This window comes from Bubalus bubalis, chromosome 5, assembly GCF_019923935.1.
Source record: "Bubalus bubalis isolate 160015118507 breed Murrah chromosome 5, NDDB_SH_1, whole genome shotgun sequence".
NCBI lineage: Eukaryota > Metazoa > Chordata > Mammalia > Artiodactyla > Bovidae > Bubalus > Bubalus bubalis.
In genome coordinates, this window is record NC_059161.1 from 104806333 (window position 1) to 104823585 (window position 17253).

Below are 17253 nucleotides of genomic sequence, written 5' to 3' on the forward strand. Positions count from 1 at the left end.
TCCTTCCCCAGGAGGGGTGATTAATAATTCAGCAAACAATAGTGTATTCTGATGGCTCCGAATATAACAATTTAATTGATATTTGTTTCTGCAGCAGTGTAATATCTCATTTTCCCAGGAGGGCAGTTTTCCATTTCTGTTCCAGGTTTCTCCCAACAAAACAGATCAATCCTGGGAATACCTGAAGGCCATTTGTTACGAAAGAAAGAATGTGGGTAGCGGGTTTGAAAAAGACACAGTTCTGTAGCAATCAGGTTTTTAAACACTGACATTTATTTAGGGGTTTGTCAACTCATACATTATTAGGATAAATTCTAATTTATATCAGTATATAATAGGCAAATATATAATACCATAAATTGCATTTGTACACATAAATACAAAATTTGAGGTAGGGCCTCAAGAATAATGACTTCTTAAATGAATAATGCACAGTATATAATATGTACTCTATAAGATATATATATATATGATGCATCATTTATAATGTAATATATTTTCTTCATGTACAGTTAATGAAAAAATATAAGGACCTGATTAGGGAACATATCTTTATTCATAGGTGACAGGACCACATAAGATGCCTGCATTAAGGACAATAGCCAAGTACGCAGTTAAAGAATAAACCTACCCCATGATAGGTCCATATAAAGTGCAAAAAAAAGACCCAAAAAATGAGACACAAAACAGTTCTTAGTCAGTTACTAAGTATCATCCTAACAATAAAATACACCTATAAGGCAAATGGTTACCTGAAGATGTATTTAAGCCCTGGCAAGCAAATCAAGCCACTGCTCCCTCTTGAGGGTGATGAATACCCAATCTGAGAACACTTTCTCTTTGGCTGCAGGCTGCTCAGCGGTGACCAAAGCAGAGACCACAATGCAAAATCACTTGGCCTTTCTGTACAGTTGAAGCAAAATCCAGGAACGATAGCTTTACTTTTGCAAATCCTCAGACCACTTTGCAGAGAAATCACCATTAAGATTTGATCATCCAAACCTGTGCTCCCAGCCTGGAGGTTTCCTACACAATACCCAGGAGGAAACAGAGGTGACACGCATTCGCTGGCCTTGGCCTGTTCTCTCTGCAAGAGGACCTACCACCCAGCCTGCAGAAGTGTGTCACAGACCCAGATCCAGGTAGCAGCAGCAGGATCTTGCCATCACATTTACATGAAGCAATAATTATTGTGCAAGTCTCTGGTGAAAAGAACGATGACCAACGGTAAAGGGAACAAAGAGAAAAGAAAAAAACCTTAGTTTTAGGCATGGGAAAACCATGCTGACAGGTCAAGTTTATCAGAAGCACGAGGCACATAGAGATAACAGAATTAGAACTTAAAGGAAAACTCAACTCCAGTGCAACCTTAGCAAAGACAACCCAAGTCTTATCCACTTCCGGGTCATTGTGTTCAATGTCCTTTTAAAGTGCCGCTCACTGAAATACAAGTTGACTCCATTTCTGACCTATTAAAGACACAGTGGAAATTTCAAAGACGTTGAGGTCATCGAGATTTTGCATTGACCACAGATTTCATGCAATAAATAAATATAAGAGAGAAAGAGAAAAAAGACCAGACTAGACACATTTGTACATGACAAACACACAGCCTTAAGGAGATTAAAAGTTACTAATACACAAGACAAATAAATGCATAAGAAGTCACAACACCAATTGTTAAAGACATACACATATTTTTCTCCTTTAAGGATATTACAGGGTTACTGTTTTTAACATATGGCTTTTTTTTTCTCCGAATGGGTTTCTGGCATTTGTTGGTATTAGGAAACAATTTCACAAGTAGAAAACACCCCACCATTCTGCACAGTGAGCCAACACAAGCCTCTCCTCAGCAACTCAGTTTTTGCCTCCATTTGAAGGGGAACTCTCAAGTGGCGCTTTATGACAATGCTGTTCATTTCATTTTTATTCATTTTCTTCCTTCCTACTGTGCATTTCAGTAGCATGGAAACATCCACCTGATCATATGCATCTCAGCGTCCCAGCCAAGTCCAGGGGAGGTACCGCAGGAGCAGACTGGCCATGAGTGGAGACAACTCAGATACCGAACACGGCTCTGGCAAGGAAAGCCTCGAAAGTTAAACACGACTGTAGAAAGAGACAAAACTAAAATCACAAGGTAACCATTCCCAGGTAAGCTTAGAACCTTCCACCTTCAAGGACACTGTACATGAACTTGGACACGGTAGGAAAAAAGTTAAAAACACAGATAGACACACACACAAAAACCCAGTTGCTCAGGGAACAGCCCCTGGGTCTTTACTGGACAAATTGTAATGAATTTGTCCTGCCCCAAGTGCAAAACGCACTAGTTAATGAGGCTGTGCCCATTCTCACAATGAATCGAACTTGTGGTGTGTACAAAACAAATCTGGCAGCATCCATGAGTTTACCTCACCCCCTCTTTAATCACAACAGCAATAATTAACAGAAATTGGGTTGGCATCCAGCATCCGACTCAAACTTTAGCCAAGAGGCAAGAGAGGAAAGCCAGAAACCACGCATCCTGACGCAAACCCATCGTTCCCACAGGAGGATGCTAATTGATTTCAGTGATTTTCTTCAATGTTCAAATTGGAAAGGCTGCAGATCCTTTCCAAACCAAAGCTAGTCCTCTCTTCCTCTCCCACCCCGTCGGATACCAAGGGGAGGGGCTAATTTTCGGTACCACCGTGCAGGATCTGCTAGAGCCCTTGGGACTCCTTTTCAATATGGCTTTCTCAAGGAAACCAATGTTAACGCTGGACAGGTCACTATGGAAACACTGAGACGGGAAGGTCACGGCTCAGTTTCCTAAAGCTAAGTCTAAGGGAAGCTTAAGGTTTAGTCTCTGTGATGGAGTCCAAAAAGTTCTAGCTTTGGGAGGTAAGTAAGCAGAAAAAGGGAACAGGAGGAGGAAGAACAAACACGCCTTGAAAACAGAAGCGATGAAAAACCTAGAGTTCGAAACCCATCCCCATTTCCTTTTTTGAAAGTTTCCACAGACTACTCTTCAAAACCTGAAGTTCATATGGCAAATGACAATGATATCTGCCCCAGAAAAGAAAGAGCTCAGTAAGATGAGCTGAGTTTTTTTTTTTTTCTTTAAGAAATGAAGTTATTTTTTTTTAAAGTATTACTTTAAGGTCTGTTGTTGGGTTTCGTTACTGTTGAAAAGGATGAAAATGTCACATCAATATACAAGATTTGAACTGAAAACTTTGCCTGAGACCCTGTAATATGAAGACAAACAAATAAGAAAATGATTGCAATAGTCTCCCCTAAGGAAACAATTTAAAGTTTAGACATTATTACTAGAAGGGGGGAAAAAAAAGACTATACTACACTATACTCACCATCTCTACAGTGATTCATGAGATATTTATAAGGACAGAAAACACCATTACAAGTACACACTACGTGAACACTTATCACATTTTAAAAATGTCATATATGCATGTTCAGGATACAAGAAGATAATAGAGGCTACAGCTTCGCCAATCTCTGTAGACATATGATCCGCTCTCATTAGAGTGTGATTATGAGTACTGTGAATTGGGAACTCCTCAAATGGTATCAGCTAAGTGTAGTCTTAAAATCAATAGCTCTAATTGGCTCACTTGCTACTTACCTAACCTGCATGTATCAGAAACTTCTGTACCTGCAGTGACCTAAAAAGTGCAGTGAGTATTATGGTTGCTTTCTCTTCAACTCTCTACTTATTTGATTCAATGGCTACAATTGGTATTGACTGTGCATGAAAAAGTAAAGAGTAAAAACTGAGATATTATCTGTCTTTAGAGAGTTTGTGTCTGATATATATAACACATAGACAGAACCAGGGCAAGTCTCAGTTTCCCAGAGGCTGAGAGACAAGGTAACTACAGCTCGTAGAAAGACATCTGGAAGAGAAGACATATGGGATGTGACACTGGACCACTGTGCTCGGCATATGGAGAAACCAGAAGGGCACTCTGGTATGAATGTATGATATCGGGCACAAATAATATGAAGCAGAGGTAGAGGAAAGGGCCCAAAGAATTCACAACTATGGTCATTAAAAAGAAAACCAACTGAGGGAATAGAGCCGACTCTTCATGGAGGTTCTCAGCTTGCAGAGAGAAAGCATGTGAGTCCTTGGCATACTTGAGATAGTTGGTCCAAATGATGGAAACAGAGCCCCAGTCATGAATGGAAATGGGAACTTCATCACCTTGGGGGTGTCTGAATCCATCAGCCTCATCTTACTTGCAAACATTTTCTGACCATTGCCAACCCTCCAAAGATACCCTGTCCTGAACTTTGTGGGTCTGAACGAAACCAGGACATGGCTCAGATGAGTCCAAACCAACCGTATGGTTATCCTGCATCAGCCTGACTGGCCCCACTGGTGACAATCACAGGGGATGCTTCTCTACTGACCAACTCATGAACATCTACACGTGACTTCACTGGGAGGCGCTCCCCTCGTGGATTCGAGCCTGTAAGGTAAACCCCACTGGAAGCTGACAGCGTGGACACGGGCAAACCAAGCTCCGTCCAGCTCTTGGCTGCAGCATGCAACACTATGTCCTACTTTTCTAAGTCATCGCTCTCATGCATGGGTATGAACCGAGACGTGGGGAGAAGGAAGACGAAAAATGGGAAAACAGCTGGGGAAAGCATCCGGGAAAGGCAGAGAGGAGAAAGAGAATCAAGTCTGGGCCATCCCATGCCATCAGACTAGCACTGGGTGCCTAGTTCCAAATCCTTCACTGGCAGTTTGAGTCCCAGCGAAGAGGTCCCCAAGGGGTCGATCATGTTCTTGTAACGCTCCCCACGGTGCTGAGCTAAGAAGGGACCCCAGTCCGGCTGCGGTGAGCACACCAACTTCAGCCTCTGCAAAGAAGCCAAAGACACACAGGGTCACAGAAGCAAAGCACCCTTTTCCCCCAGACACCACTCACCCATCCGCAAACTGCATGCGACCACATTTGCCAGAACACCTCCTGGAACCAAGAGGTCCTCAACCAGGAGAAGCAGTTAGGAAGACCAGCCCCATTAATGAACGAGGGAAGGAATGTGTTACAGAGGAAACTTAGTTTAGTTCACCTGAAATTATTTACATCACCCTGCAAGCAATATTACAGTTGCTCAGGGTTTGCTGTGCACAAGATTAATAGAAGATAAAGGACCCAGATTCTAATTATACATTTTTTCCCTCCAAATGGAGAGGATCCACAAGCTGCTCTCTCTACTGCCAAACACAGTCTGCAAAGGACATGTACTCAATTACTTTGTTCTAGTCTCAATAGTGAGTTGTTACATCAAAATAATTGGATTTTGTTTAGCATATTTCCCAAAAGTATATAAATGGCCAGGAAAAAAAAAAACCTCAACCCCAAAGATACACTGCCAAGAGTGAGCAAAGATTTTAATTATCTGTTGACAAAAATATATACTTCTGACTTGGTTCAAAAGTGTGGGTTCTTGCAGGCGAGCTAAAAACAATGGGAATGTCTCTTATCCTTCAACTGACGTTTCAGGGAAAACATAATTTGACCGGAACATTTTCTAGAATAAGGAAAAAGAAGGCAGATTTCTGACTACATTAGAGGGAACAATGATGTGTTTATTACCTATTAAAAAGAAGCTGCTTTTTATAGCTGTTAGTTTAATCTTCCCCTTAATCATCAGTTTGCAGCCTTTGTGTCCCAAATTAACCATAATAAATTTATATTGCCGACTCATCAGTTTAGAGGATTTCAGCCTAAGACAAGAGTAGCAGAGGCTAACGCAGCTTCTGTTCAGAAGGAAGGAGGTTACTGCGTCAGGGAGTGGGCGTCCACCTGAGGCTAGAGCAAGCCATCCTTGGCGGGGAGGGGACTGTGTCAATGCGCCTTAAGGAAACAACAGGCAGAATTTCCTGAGGATGGAACCTGGACCACTGCTTCAGTAAGAAGACTCCTGCATCTCCCTCTGCCAACTCTGCCTCCATCTTTAGTCCAAGAAAAACAAAGGCTACCTCCTCATCGCGTGCCCATTCATGTAGCCCATTCACTTACGTGCTCTCTTCCTATCTGCTGTTCCCCTCCCAAACCCGCGTGAGATGCTCCAGGGCTCTCTCTTCCTCAATCTGGCTGACGGAGAGCGAACCCCACGCAGCTGTTCCTCACTACCCGCATCTACACATGTGTTTTTTCACCTTGTTCTCATCCAGTGCCTCTCAGGCTTGAATTCACATCAGAATCACCTAGGGGCTTGTTAAACTATGGCCACCAGACTCCCACATCCCCAAGATTCTGGTTCAATAGAGCAGAGTTGGAGCCTGATTATTTGCATTTCCAGGAAGCTCCCAGGCTTCCCTGGTAGCTCAGATGGTAAAGAATCTGCCTGCAACATAGGAGACCTGAGTTCAATCCCTGGGACGGGAAGATCCGCTGACGAAGGGAATGGCAACCCACTCCAGTAATCTTGCATGGAGAATTCCACGGACAGAGGAGCCTATATACAGTCCATGGGGTCGCAAAGAGTCAGACGTGACTGAGGGACTAACACTTGCACTTTTACTTTCAAGCCCCCAGGTGGTGCTGGTCCCTGGACCACTGATCTGGTCCAAAACAGCAGCCCGCTGGACCTCCAAGACAAGGCAGCACTGATCGCTTCCTAGCACGTCTGAGCACTTGATGTCTTAGGAATAACAAAAGCCTGACCACACTTCACTGGTGGCTCAGCAAGTGGCTGTCCCCTTACCATCCTCTCTGGAGTGAGGTAGGGAGTTTTTTGCTGAGGAATGGGAAATGGGTCCAGCAAGGGACTAAGTAAGATAGGCATCACCTCATACCAGCCGTGCCCTGGACCTTTCATGACATTCTACGGGGATGTTACATTCTGCGGGACACGTTAATTAGCTTGGATCCCTCCTAAGCCTAGTGATTTTAAATGTAAACTGGTAATAGGTGTTTGGAGGGGGAGGTGCCTCCGACAGACAGAAACATCAGGAAAGGGGCGATCTGCTGTGTGGTTAACAACCAAACACTGGGATTTAAACTCTGGGTGAGGGGAAAGGAGGAGGGAGCTCACGGAGGGAGGAGACATCCTGATCACTTATTCTTCGGAGCCGTCACTGCTCTGCGGAAGAACACAGTAACAGCTCGGCCTGCAGATTGGCGGAGCCCCTCCATTCGAGGAATAACACATAATAAAAACAGGTTTAATAGAAACGATAGCAACTGTAACCACTTAATCACCCAGTCTCCCGCTAGAGTAAGTTTACCAAATCTTCTGTTTTTTTTTTTGTTTTTTTTTTTTTTTTAAGCACAGAGCTCTCAGAGCTTCTCCCCTGGGAGGGAACGGCAGGCGTAGGAGGTGATACAATTACCTCAATAAATCTGCCAGGAGCCAGATGCATTTTTATCACAAACATAATCGGGATCCAGATAACGGAGCAGGCAAGCATGAGCCATCCGAGCACCATGGACCAGTTAGGGTAGCGATAAGAGCCATAGGTCATGGGCTCCCACTGGTAGAAGCTGAAGCAAAGGATAAACTGAGAAGCAAAGAGAAACGCACATGTTACGGTGGGGATGTGAGTATGCCCTCAACAGTCACGTGTCAGACCCTGGCCGTGAGCTGACTGCTTTCATACCTATTATCTCATTTTCCCCCCGTGATGATCCTGTATAGGAAGTATTATTACCACATTTTCCAAACGAAAGAACTGGATTTCAGAGATGAACTGACACGCACTGAGGTGCTGAAGCTGTACTTGCCATCACAAGTACAAAAATTAAAAATTCAGCGATGCATGTGGGTGTCTATACACTCAGAGGGGCTGAGAGGACGAATTTAAAGGATGTACACCAGGGTGACTGAGGGGTGGAGGTGGGAGAGGGGATGGTGGGTGTTTTTAAGAGGCTGTCTCTGCTTTCTATAACTGATAATCAAGCCTGAGTTATAAGGGGGAAATCCACTAGGTTAATGTGAAAAACTAATTGAATCTACTTTGCTTTCCCCTTGAATGGGGAAAGGGCCATCTCCAGGAGCTGCCTCTAAAGCTGGCTAAGTGGTCCTCGAGCAGTGGCTGAGCAGGAAGTTTGGTTCTATAATCACAGGTGTGACAAAGAGAGGGGTGGCTCCGCCCCCCTCAAATGACATAAGGTGGATGGGCCTTGCCACCAAACGGCGAGCCGGGGATGGGCTAATCTCAGCTCTACCGCTAACTAGCCGAGGGACCCCTGTGTCTCAGACTTCTCTGCTATAAAACAGATCCATTTTACACCGGGTGGACAACGCAGCGGTTTTCTGGAAACAACCGTCTGCTATTTACTCAGGGGACCCCCTCTCCCTTTTTTGTTGTTGGTTTTTTCAAAAAATGTTTGTTTCTTTGGCTGAGCTGGGTCCTAGCTGTGTCTCGTGAGATCTTTAGTTGCAGCAAGTGAACTCTGAGTTGCAGCATATGGGATCTAGTTCCCGGGCCAGGGATCAAACCCCGGCCCCCTTCACTGGGAGCATGGAGTCTTAGCCACTGGACCACCAGGGAAGCACTGCCCCCTTCACTTTTAAGAGAGGTCATGATGCATTTTCAGCACTTGATGCCCCCTCACCACGCACTTTGGCACACAACAGTGATGAGAAACCTCTCAAAACTTGGTTAGAGCAGCTGCAAAGGAACAAAGTAACAGATATGTTGGGAAAAGGAGGCACCAGGAAAGACAGAAGAGGGGTCCTCATGGCTCTGTTGGGGGAGGGGGCACGGCCCTCAGGAAATGGAGTGCTCCCCTGTTTTCAACCCACCTACGGCAGCCTGGCAGCCTCCGCCTAGAACAATGCACCCGCCTACTTCCTCCCTCCTCCTCACCTCTCTTGTTCTATCTTAAGCAGTAAAAGAATTGCCTGAAAATGATTGGGGGGGGGGGATTATGTCAGGAAAGATAATACAGGGAAGTGTTCTGGAAAAGTGGGAAGCATTATACAAATGTAAGGCATCTTTATGATTGCAGCAAAGCCTGGGCTGCCGGGGCAAGTGATTATTCCAATGCAACAGTAATTCAATATATGGATTCCAAGCAGCAAGAGCCTGAAGACAATGGTTGAAAATACTGCTCCTATAAGAGATATATCTACTCTAGGCCCCCTTTAGAACATTTGCCCCTAGAGTTATAAGCTTTATTAACAAGTCTGTTGGAAATAGGGCTTAATGTAATTATGGTAAGTTGCTCCATTTCATTTACTATATAAATAGCAATACCTCTGCTTATGTGTGCATAAGTCAGTAACATGTTCTGCCTATGTATACAATAATTGCATGCAGAATATTTATAGCTCTATAAATTCATGAAGGCACATATAAAAATGATCAATTTTATTTCAGGGGTTTTGAAGTCACTGAAACCCATAATCTCAGCTCAGTCTAGTCTCCTACAAGATAACCGTGTTACAGAAGGGCAAATGACCAAAGAGGAAGCGTTAGGCTTGGTCCTCTGATACCACTTCCTGTTATACAGGTATCGTATCAAATTTATCTGTGTAAACTTGTTCTTGCCATCGATTTCACCCTGCCAAATCAGCTTTGATAAAACCCTGCTCTCAGATGAACCTGTCCATGAGAAAGGATAATTTAGCCATGGAGCCAGGTCCACCTGACATTCAGCTGATGGCAACAGAAGGTGATGCTGATGATGGAACTGACCACTTCTTCTTGTCTCTAGCTCCTAAACACAGAAGGAGGATTTGGCAGAAAATATCTTCTGGGACCTTGCCACAGGTCTCTGTGGAGAGTTTTATAATGGAAACTGAGTAAAGCACAGCATAGTTGAGGCACTTTCTCAAAAAACACAGCCAGTCCCCATTATCCCTTTTCTCTGAAATTATGCTCCTAAAGAAGATTGGGATGATTGTAATCCAGAATTGGCCAAACTCCACTTGGAGATGAAACCAACTAGGCTTTCAGAAATATATTAGAAGTGTGTTAGGTATTATCTTGAAGCCTAGATAGCCTTGGATTCGATTCTTATTCTGCCCCTGCAAGCTCTGTGGCCTCAGGCAAGCTCCTCAGCCTCTCCAAGCCTCAGCACAGGCGTCTGTAAAGTGAGGAAAGAATCACCCAGCAAGCAGGGTGGTCGGGAGCTTAAAACACAATGTTCCTAAAGAGGCTGCCTGATGCTAGAGCCCCACAAGTCCTCCTGTTGATTATCACTATGTGATACGTTTCTGCAGAATAGAGTAAGGTTCTTTGAAGCTTAATCTGTTCTAAGACAGGAGGCAAAGGTCGAAAGAATCTGGGACAGATTCTAACTTTGATTTCACCCAAGAATAAAACGTGTGTAGTAATAACAGGAGGATCTGGCGAAGCTCAGCCGAGATAGGGAAAACAGCGGAGGCAGACGCGGGCGGGGGCGGGGCCTCTCCTATTTTCCTCTCGGTAGACGGCTAAAGCGTCGGTCCTGAATTCAAGAAACTGAAAAATCTATCGTAATCCTTTCCAACTCTCATGTCCCCAGTCTGGTGGGACTTTTCAGACAAATTTCAGCCTCTGATAGGTGATATCAGATACAGACGTGCACACAGATGTGGCTTCTATATAATGTCTCCTGTCAATGCCGAGGGAGGGAAATACTGAATGTTTTTTCTGTCTAAACTTCTTTTTCCGAAAGAAATTGAGCTGTTTTGATTAAAACTCACTTTGTGCCAGTTTTGGGGGTGTTTTTTGGTTTTTTGGTTTTGTTTTAAGGAAAATATCTGTTTTTTACTATTTTACCGTCATGTTCCTTTAAAGAAGCTGTTACGGTGCAGCGAAACAAGGGTCTTAATCTGGTTTCTAGTGCCACCTGCTGGGCTCAGCAGGAACTACAGCCAGCTTCCTGCAGCCTTTGACCACAAGCCAGAGAGGAAGAAGGGTAAGGTCTCTTGTCAATTACTGTGTTTAGAGAGTGGATGGAGGCAAAGCCAGAAGCTAAGCCACAATAAAGGAGCAGGTGACAGGACGTGCATGTGAGTGCCTATGCAGATTTACTGGTACAGGAAGGGCTCTGATCTTTAAGAAGATGAATGTCAGATGATCTTAAAATGTCATCATCACACTTGAGGATGATAAGATAGTCCTCAAAAGCAATAAAAATGAACAATAAAAGTCTAACTTCTGCTACACATATTAGTTGTATAGTGGCTGTGTTGAACAGTGTTTAAAAGTTCTAGAGACAGACTGCCTGGGTTGAAACCCAGGCTGTTATTACAATTAACAATTCTACAATCCTAGGCAAGTCGCATAAGCTCTGGGTAACAGCTTCCTCTTCTGTAAAATGGAGATAATTATAATACTAACCCCACAGAACTCCTGTAGGGGAGATGTGATGGTACATAAAAAGCACTGTGCACAAAGGGTGGACCGTGGTTAGCATGTGGAGACTGTGATCACACGAGGCAGACTGATACAGTGGGAAATGTTCCCGAGGGACGCTCCGAACCAAGCATGAGTCCCAGCTCTGCCCTCCACCCCTCCACTGGCCTTACACCTCTGGGCAGAGTGCTTCACCTCTTCGAGTTTCAGTTCCCTCAGCTGAAAGACAGGAATATTATCCATCCTCCCAGCGCCCCAGGCTCATCTGTCTGTAGGCACACGTCTTGTTCAACATAAAGCATCGCATATGCATGCAAGGTGCTGCTGGCACGAGAAAGCATGCAGCCCTTACAGTTAAAATGGTAGGAGTCACGAAGGCCCAGCAGACTTTCCAGAAAATGTTTGGCTGGAATCCAATCATCATCTCGATATCTTCACAGAACCTTTGCAAGCCTGCAAAGAGACAAACGGAGATGTAACATGAGGTGCAGTGGCAGGGGGTGAGATGGGGCAGGGGACTGCAGGAGCGCCCCTCACTCACGTGTCATTGGCTGGGATGGCCCCCTCTTGCTGTCAACATGACCCCTATTATGTAGGAAACCATCAGACAGGTGACTCACTGCTGGGAAGATGAAGGCAAATGGAATGCTTAACTAGATAGTAAACAGTCTCAGCAGTGAAGTTCAACGTGAGATGTCATCCCACGGTGCCAGCTAGGAAGCTCCATCCCAGCCTAACCCAGGCATCTCCACGCTGCCACAGTCTGACACAGTCACCTGTGTGGCTGTTTTCGCAGGTGGGTTCATGGGTTCAGCAACCAAGTCTGGCAAACCCAACTACAATCATGATCAATAAGCACAGTGTCTTATGAAAGCCTCGGGATTTCAAGGGAGACTCACTGTATGTTGCTTTTTATCCCCCACCCTCCCAAGGATGGGCTTCCCTGGTGGCTCAGCTGGTAAAGAATCCACCCACAATGCGGGAGACCTGGGTTTAATCCCTGGGTTGGGAAGATCCCCTGTATAATGGAATGGCTACCCACTCCAGTATTCTGGCCTGGAAAATTCCATGGACTGTATAGTCCATGGGGTCACAAAGAGTCAGACACAACTGAGGGACTTGCACTCACTCCCAAGGATACTCTTCCATGAGTCAATTTATCTCTGCTCCATGGAAGATGATAAGGGCAGGCAAGAACCAATGTGACTTCCACATGGCTATCACCCACTTTGTTGAAACTCAAAGGATTGTGGTCTTCTTGGTCACTGATCAACATAACTATGTAAAATAAAAAGACGAGAGTTTTTCTCAGGGCCCCAGACAACCAGCATCCACTCTTTGAAAAGAAAAGCCACAGAGAATTTTTGAGGAGGAAGCAGTTTCTTGTATTGTTTCCTGAGCTCACCAGAAGTGAGGCTGTCTCAGAACTGGGGGGTTGCCATGCTGAAGAGACGTGAAAGGGCCCTGAGTTTGAGCCCCTTCACAGTCGGCAGTTCCGACTGGTAGCCCCAAATAATGGGCCACCGCAGGCAAGAACTGCACACTTGGAGCAGCTATCTGACCATCTTCGGGTTTGCTTGTGTCTCGTTTCCCGTCATCAAACTCCTTCAATGACTGGCCTCTGGACGCTAGACCCTCTGGACGTAAGTGAGGTTTAGAACCAAAAAAGAGATGAGAGTTAAAGATGAGGACCTCAGGTGACCCTATTTGCAGGGCAGAATAGAGACGCAGACATAGAGAACAGATGTGGAAAGAAGGGGTGGGACGAATGGAGAGCGTAGCGGTGAAACGCATGCATCGCCACATGTGAAACAGTCGGGGTTCACTGTGTGGCCAGCGAGCTCAGCCTGCTGCCCTGTGACAGCCTGGAGGGGTGGGTGGGGAAGGGGTGGGAGGGTGGGGACACATGTATCCCTATGGCTGACTCACGTTGCTGTATGGCAGAAACCAATGTAACATTGTACAGCAATTATCCTCCAATTAAAAATAATTAAAAAAAAAAAGATGAGGACCTCAGAAACCCACGTGAAATCCTAAAAGTGGGACTCAGTTCTTCAAAACAGAAAAGACTCTAAAATCTTCTGTTTTCGGTATCAACCCTGTTACCAGACCCTTCTTCTCCATTAAACCATTCTCCAAGGAGATGGTGGTGTGCAGCTTGCCTAGGGAAACTGATGTGACAAGGTTCAAGGTTAGACTGAGGAAGACGCACAGAGACAGCCTCCTAGGGGTGGGAGGAGACGTGCTCAGGTTCCCCCAGAGGGGACGGAGAGCTGGGTCCAGACTGCAAGAGGGGGTGCACAGTGGGTGCCCAGTTTCAGCAGGAGGCAGTTCGATGCCCAGGAGCAGCCCCGGAACTGAGAGAGATGACTTGGTTCCAGAGTTAGCACAAGCCCTGGAAAGTCAGCTTCCTCCCTTCCTGTGAGGGCTTTGGATGCCTGCTCCAACAGGCTCCACTTCAGGTCCTGTGATGGATCAGCCTGATCTGCCAGCATGGCCCGGCAGATGCTGCCCAAGGGCACCAGTGGGAGCTGCCAGGCAAGCCTCCTGCCTCTTGCTCATCCCTGAGTCAGGCTCTCCAATCCCTCCATCCCCTATCCGTTCTGGCCCCCACCCAGCACAGCCCACCCGCACCCTGACTCACGCCCAAGCCCCCACCAAAGTCCCTTACTGAGTCAGTGGCTAGGCCTTTGTTCCTATGGCTTCCTCTGCCTGCTCTATCCTTCCCACTTGTCCAAGTCCCTCATCAAGGCTAACGCTAGAGGAATTGATCTTGGAGCCAGGAGCTTGTGCATAGAGATCTGCCTGCCGCATGACCTTGAACCTGAAGGGGTAAGAGAGCTGCAAAGGGATCAGAGCAACAGCTTCTCCCTGAGCTAGCAGAAAAACAGCAGGAAATAAAAACAGCGGTGAACTCATAGCTACTGTTTTAGACTCAGACACGCAGACCTGGTGCCCAGAAAGGGGCTACCACAAGCTCCATATAACCAACCAATCCTGAACTGTTAGTCAGGGACCCGCCTCACCAACCAATCACTTTTGCCCGTGCAGCTTTGTGGCCTTTGTCTTCATGAACCACACCCTTGCCTTTGGTCTGAGTATGGTCTTCCAGGGACTCCTGTCCCTGTGGTGTGGCCTGGTGCTGAGAAGGGTGACACCCCTGGGTTAACGCTCTGACACCCCTGGATTAACGGTCTCCTGTTGCCATCTTGAACAATTTTTAACATGGGGTTCCAGATTTTCATTTTGCCCTCGGTCTCACAAATTAGGTCTCCGGCCCTGTATGTACCTCCAATTATTCTCTTACAGTTAATGTGATGTTTCGGCTGCATCCTTTGGAGCCAAAATCCTTTGTGTGGGCTTAGATTTTCCCTGCCTTGGTTAGCAATAAGCTCAATATTAAGCCTCAGTCCTTGTTTTCGTTTACGTCCTTTTACTTCTGAAATGACATCTTCTCAAGTCCTCTTCTGGTTAGTCTGGCCCTCCTTTATCTCTGGGCAGCCTTAGGGCTCCCAGCCAGGTAAGAGTTATTGCCTGCTGGAACTAACATCCCTCACAAGCACGGACAGAAAGACAGAGTGCACGTGGGATGTAAAACAAGTCACTGACCGATGTGGAAGGAAACAGATCAAGACGACGGAGCACATTGTGATTTGCGGGAAATGCACAGTGGAGAGCCAAGCAGATTACCAGGCACGAGGGCTCTGTGGCAGCAGGTTAATGCCATGGTTTCCCATCAAGGAACTCCCTGTATTGGCTCTCAGCAAAGTACAAATCACTTTTACAAAGCGACTCTATTAGGTAAAAGTCTGTTAAAGAGATTGTTCCTACACCAAACTCGGGGAGTTGCACTTTTCTAGCTACCACAAATCCGGATATTGGCCTTTGAAGAGCATTGCTTTGAGAGCCTGAATCAGCTCTTTTGTTCTAAAGATAAAACTTGAAAGTTGTACCCAATGTATTTTAAATGTTTGAATGGAAACCTCTAGAATCGAGACTCTAGAGATCATTAGAACCGAGAAGAAAATACAAATCTCTGCAATTTGTCTGCTTCTTTTTCAGATTCAGCAGCCAGGATGGAAGGGGACCAAATCAGTTAGATTCATTTCCTTTCTTCATAGGTTCATGTTGAACTTCTTCACACTAACCTGCATTTGTTTGGGGGCTCATCATCTCAATCAAGAATCCACTGTCATCTGGAGCATACATTATATGTTTGTGCAAGCTTTTCCTTTCACTTATAACAATGATGCTAGCTTCAAATATTTCTTCTAAGATTCCCTTCTTAGAATTCCCTCCAGGTCCAAATCAGAGGATCACACCCACATGTGACAATATAGGAGTCAAGTTCAACCTGAGCTTAGCACAGAGTCCACCTAGTCCTGGGAGCTGGCTCAGCACCAGCCTTCTAGAGCCCAGGTAATTGTCTGGATGATCCCCCTAGGGAAAAAAGCACTCGGGATTTACTTTTTCCTTCAGAACCAAAAAATCTACTGGCAGATTTATATGAGGGCTGGGAGAGAGATATTTAAGTCCTAAAAACAGAAATATTCAAAGGTTTCTGTTTTAACGGATGCTTGTAAACCACACTGAACAACCCTGTTTTATTGGAAACAATCATGCAAATGTGCCTTTTGTGGGCAATATCAGGGAGGCTACAGACAGCGGAGGAGGTCAATGAGATGGCTACCTACACGTGGGCCAGTGCCGCAATGAAGTGCCCTCCTGACTTTGCCAACAGACCATCTGGCGACTTCAGCTTATGTGTGGACCCACAAGGGCTCGAGTTTCCAAAAGAGAGCCTCAGAGGCCTCTCCACAGTAACGCCTTTGGTATCTGGGCAAAAAGTTAGGATTCACTGTGGCAGACTGGCCGGGTTTCAGCCACTCTCTGCTCAGGTAGGAAGCTCTTTGAAGCCTTAGCCTAAATGCAAGTCTTCAATCACAGCATCACTGCAGGCCTGAGGCTGTCTCATTAGCCCAAAGTGCTGGCAGTTTGGCCTCTGATGCCATCAGGACACCTGGCATGCCTGCCTGCTTCTCTGGCCAGAAGCTAAACTCTCTCTGCAGTGGGGATGTAAGCTCCAGCTGAGATAAATTCTTCTTCTGCCAATGCCCAACAATGACTGCAGTATTTTCCTGTTTCTGGGGCACCCAGGTTTTACTTGAGAGGTTTCCTTTTTATATCTTGACTGCCCATCACCCTCCATTTTAATGTATTTTTCAGTAAAGCAAGAAGCTGCTGAAGCCCTGATGGGCAAGAGGTTAACCATTGCATTAAAGGCAAAAGGCTCTTAAGCACAACCCTGCATCCAAGTGATACCCTGCCTTTCCTTTCACCATCTCGTTTTGGTTTTGAAATACAGATGGGTCTTCTGACTTGGCATTTTTCCTCTATAGTAAATACCTCCTGGTATTTACTATAGAGGCCTTATCTGTATTAGGGATCTCCCTGTGAGGCACAAGGACGTCAGCACCGCCTTGAACCCCATAGGACTGGCTTGTGCTGACTGGTGGTACACAGGAGGGGCTCAAGAGGTCACTCCGTGAGACTCAACCCCACCCCCCCCAGCCAAGCACAAACACCTCTCCAGGAAGGGCAAAGATGGCATCTGCTGATTTTTCCTATTCTTCTTGAGAATGGCCCCACTGATTATAGGATGCTTGTTGCTATGGTGATGCTGCTGCTGCTGCTGCTGCTAAGTCGCTTCAGTCATGTCCAACTCTGTGTGACCCCATAGACGTCAGCCCACCAGGCTCTGCTGTCCCTGGGATTCTCCAGGCTAGAGCACTGGAGTGGGTTGCCATTTCCTTCTCCAAGGCGTGAAAGTGAAGTCGCTCAGTTGTGTCCGACTCTTAGAGACCTCATGGACTGCAGCCTACCAGGCTCCTCTGTCCATGGGATTTTCCAGACAAGAGTACTGGAGTGGGGTG

At 45.8% G+C, this 17253-nt stretch overlaps 1 protein-coding gene across 2 annotated transcripts in view; it reads right to left on the reverse strand.

Annotated features, from left to right (window-relative positions):
* Positions 1–250: 250 nt before the first annotated feature.
* The window catches only part of SLC6A5 (solute carrier family 6 member 5), a 58357-nt gene continuing 41354 nt past the window's right edge, over positions 251–17253 (reverse strand). For both annotated transcript variants that reach the window (XM_045165814.1, XM_045165815.1), the window contains 3 exons: positions 11673–11773; positions 7364–7531; positions 251–4881 (listed from right to left, as the gene is read on the reverse strand). In XM_045165814.1, the coding sequence (XP_045021749.1) occupies positions 4726–4881; positions 7364–7531; positions 11673–11773 (425 nt within the window). In that variant the 3' untranslated portion in view covers positions 251–4725. The remainder of the gene's footprint in view (positions 4882–7363; positions 7532–11672; positions 11774–17253) is intronic.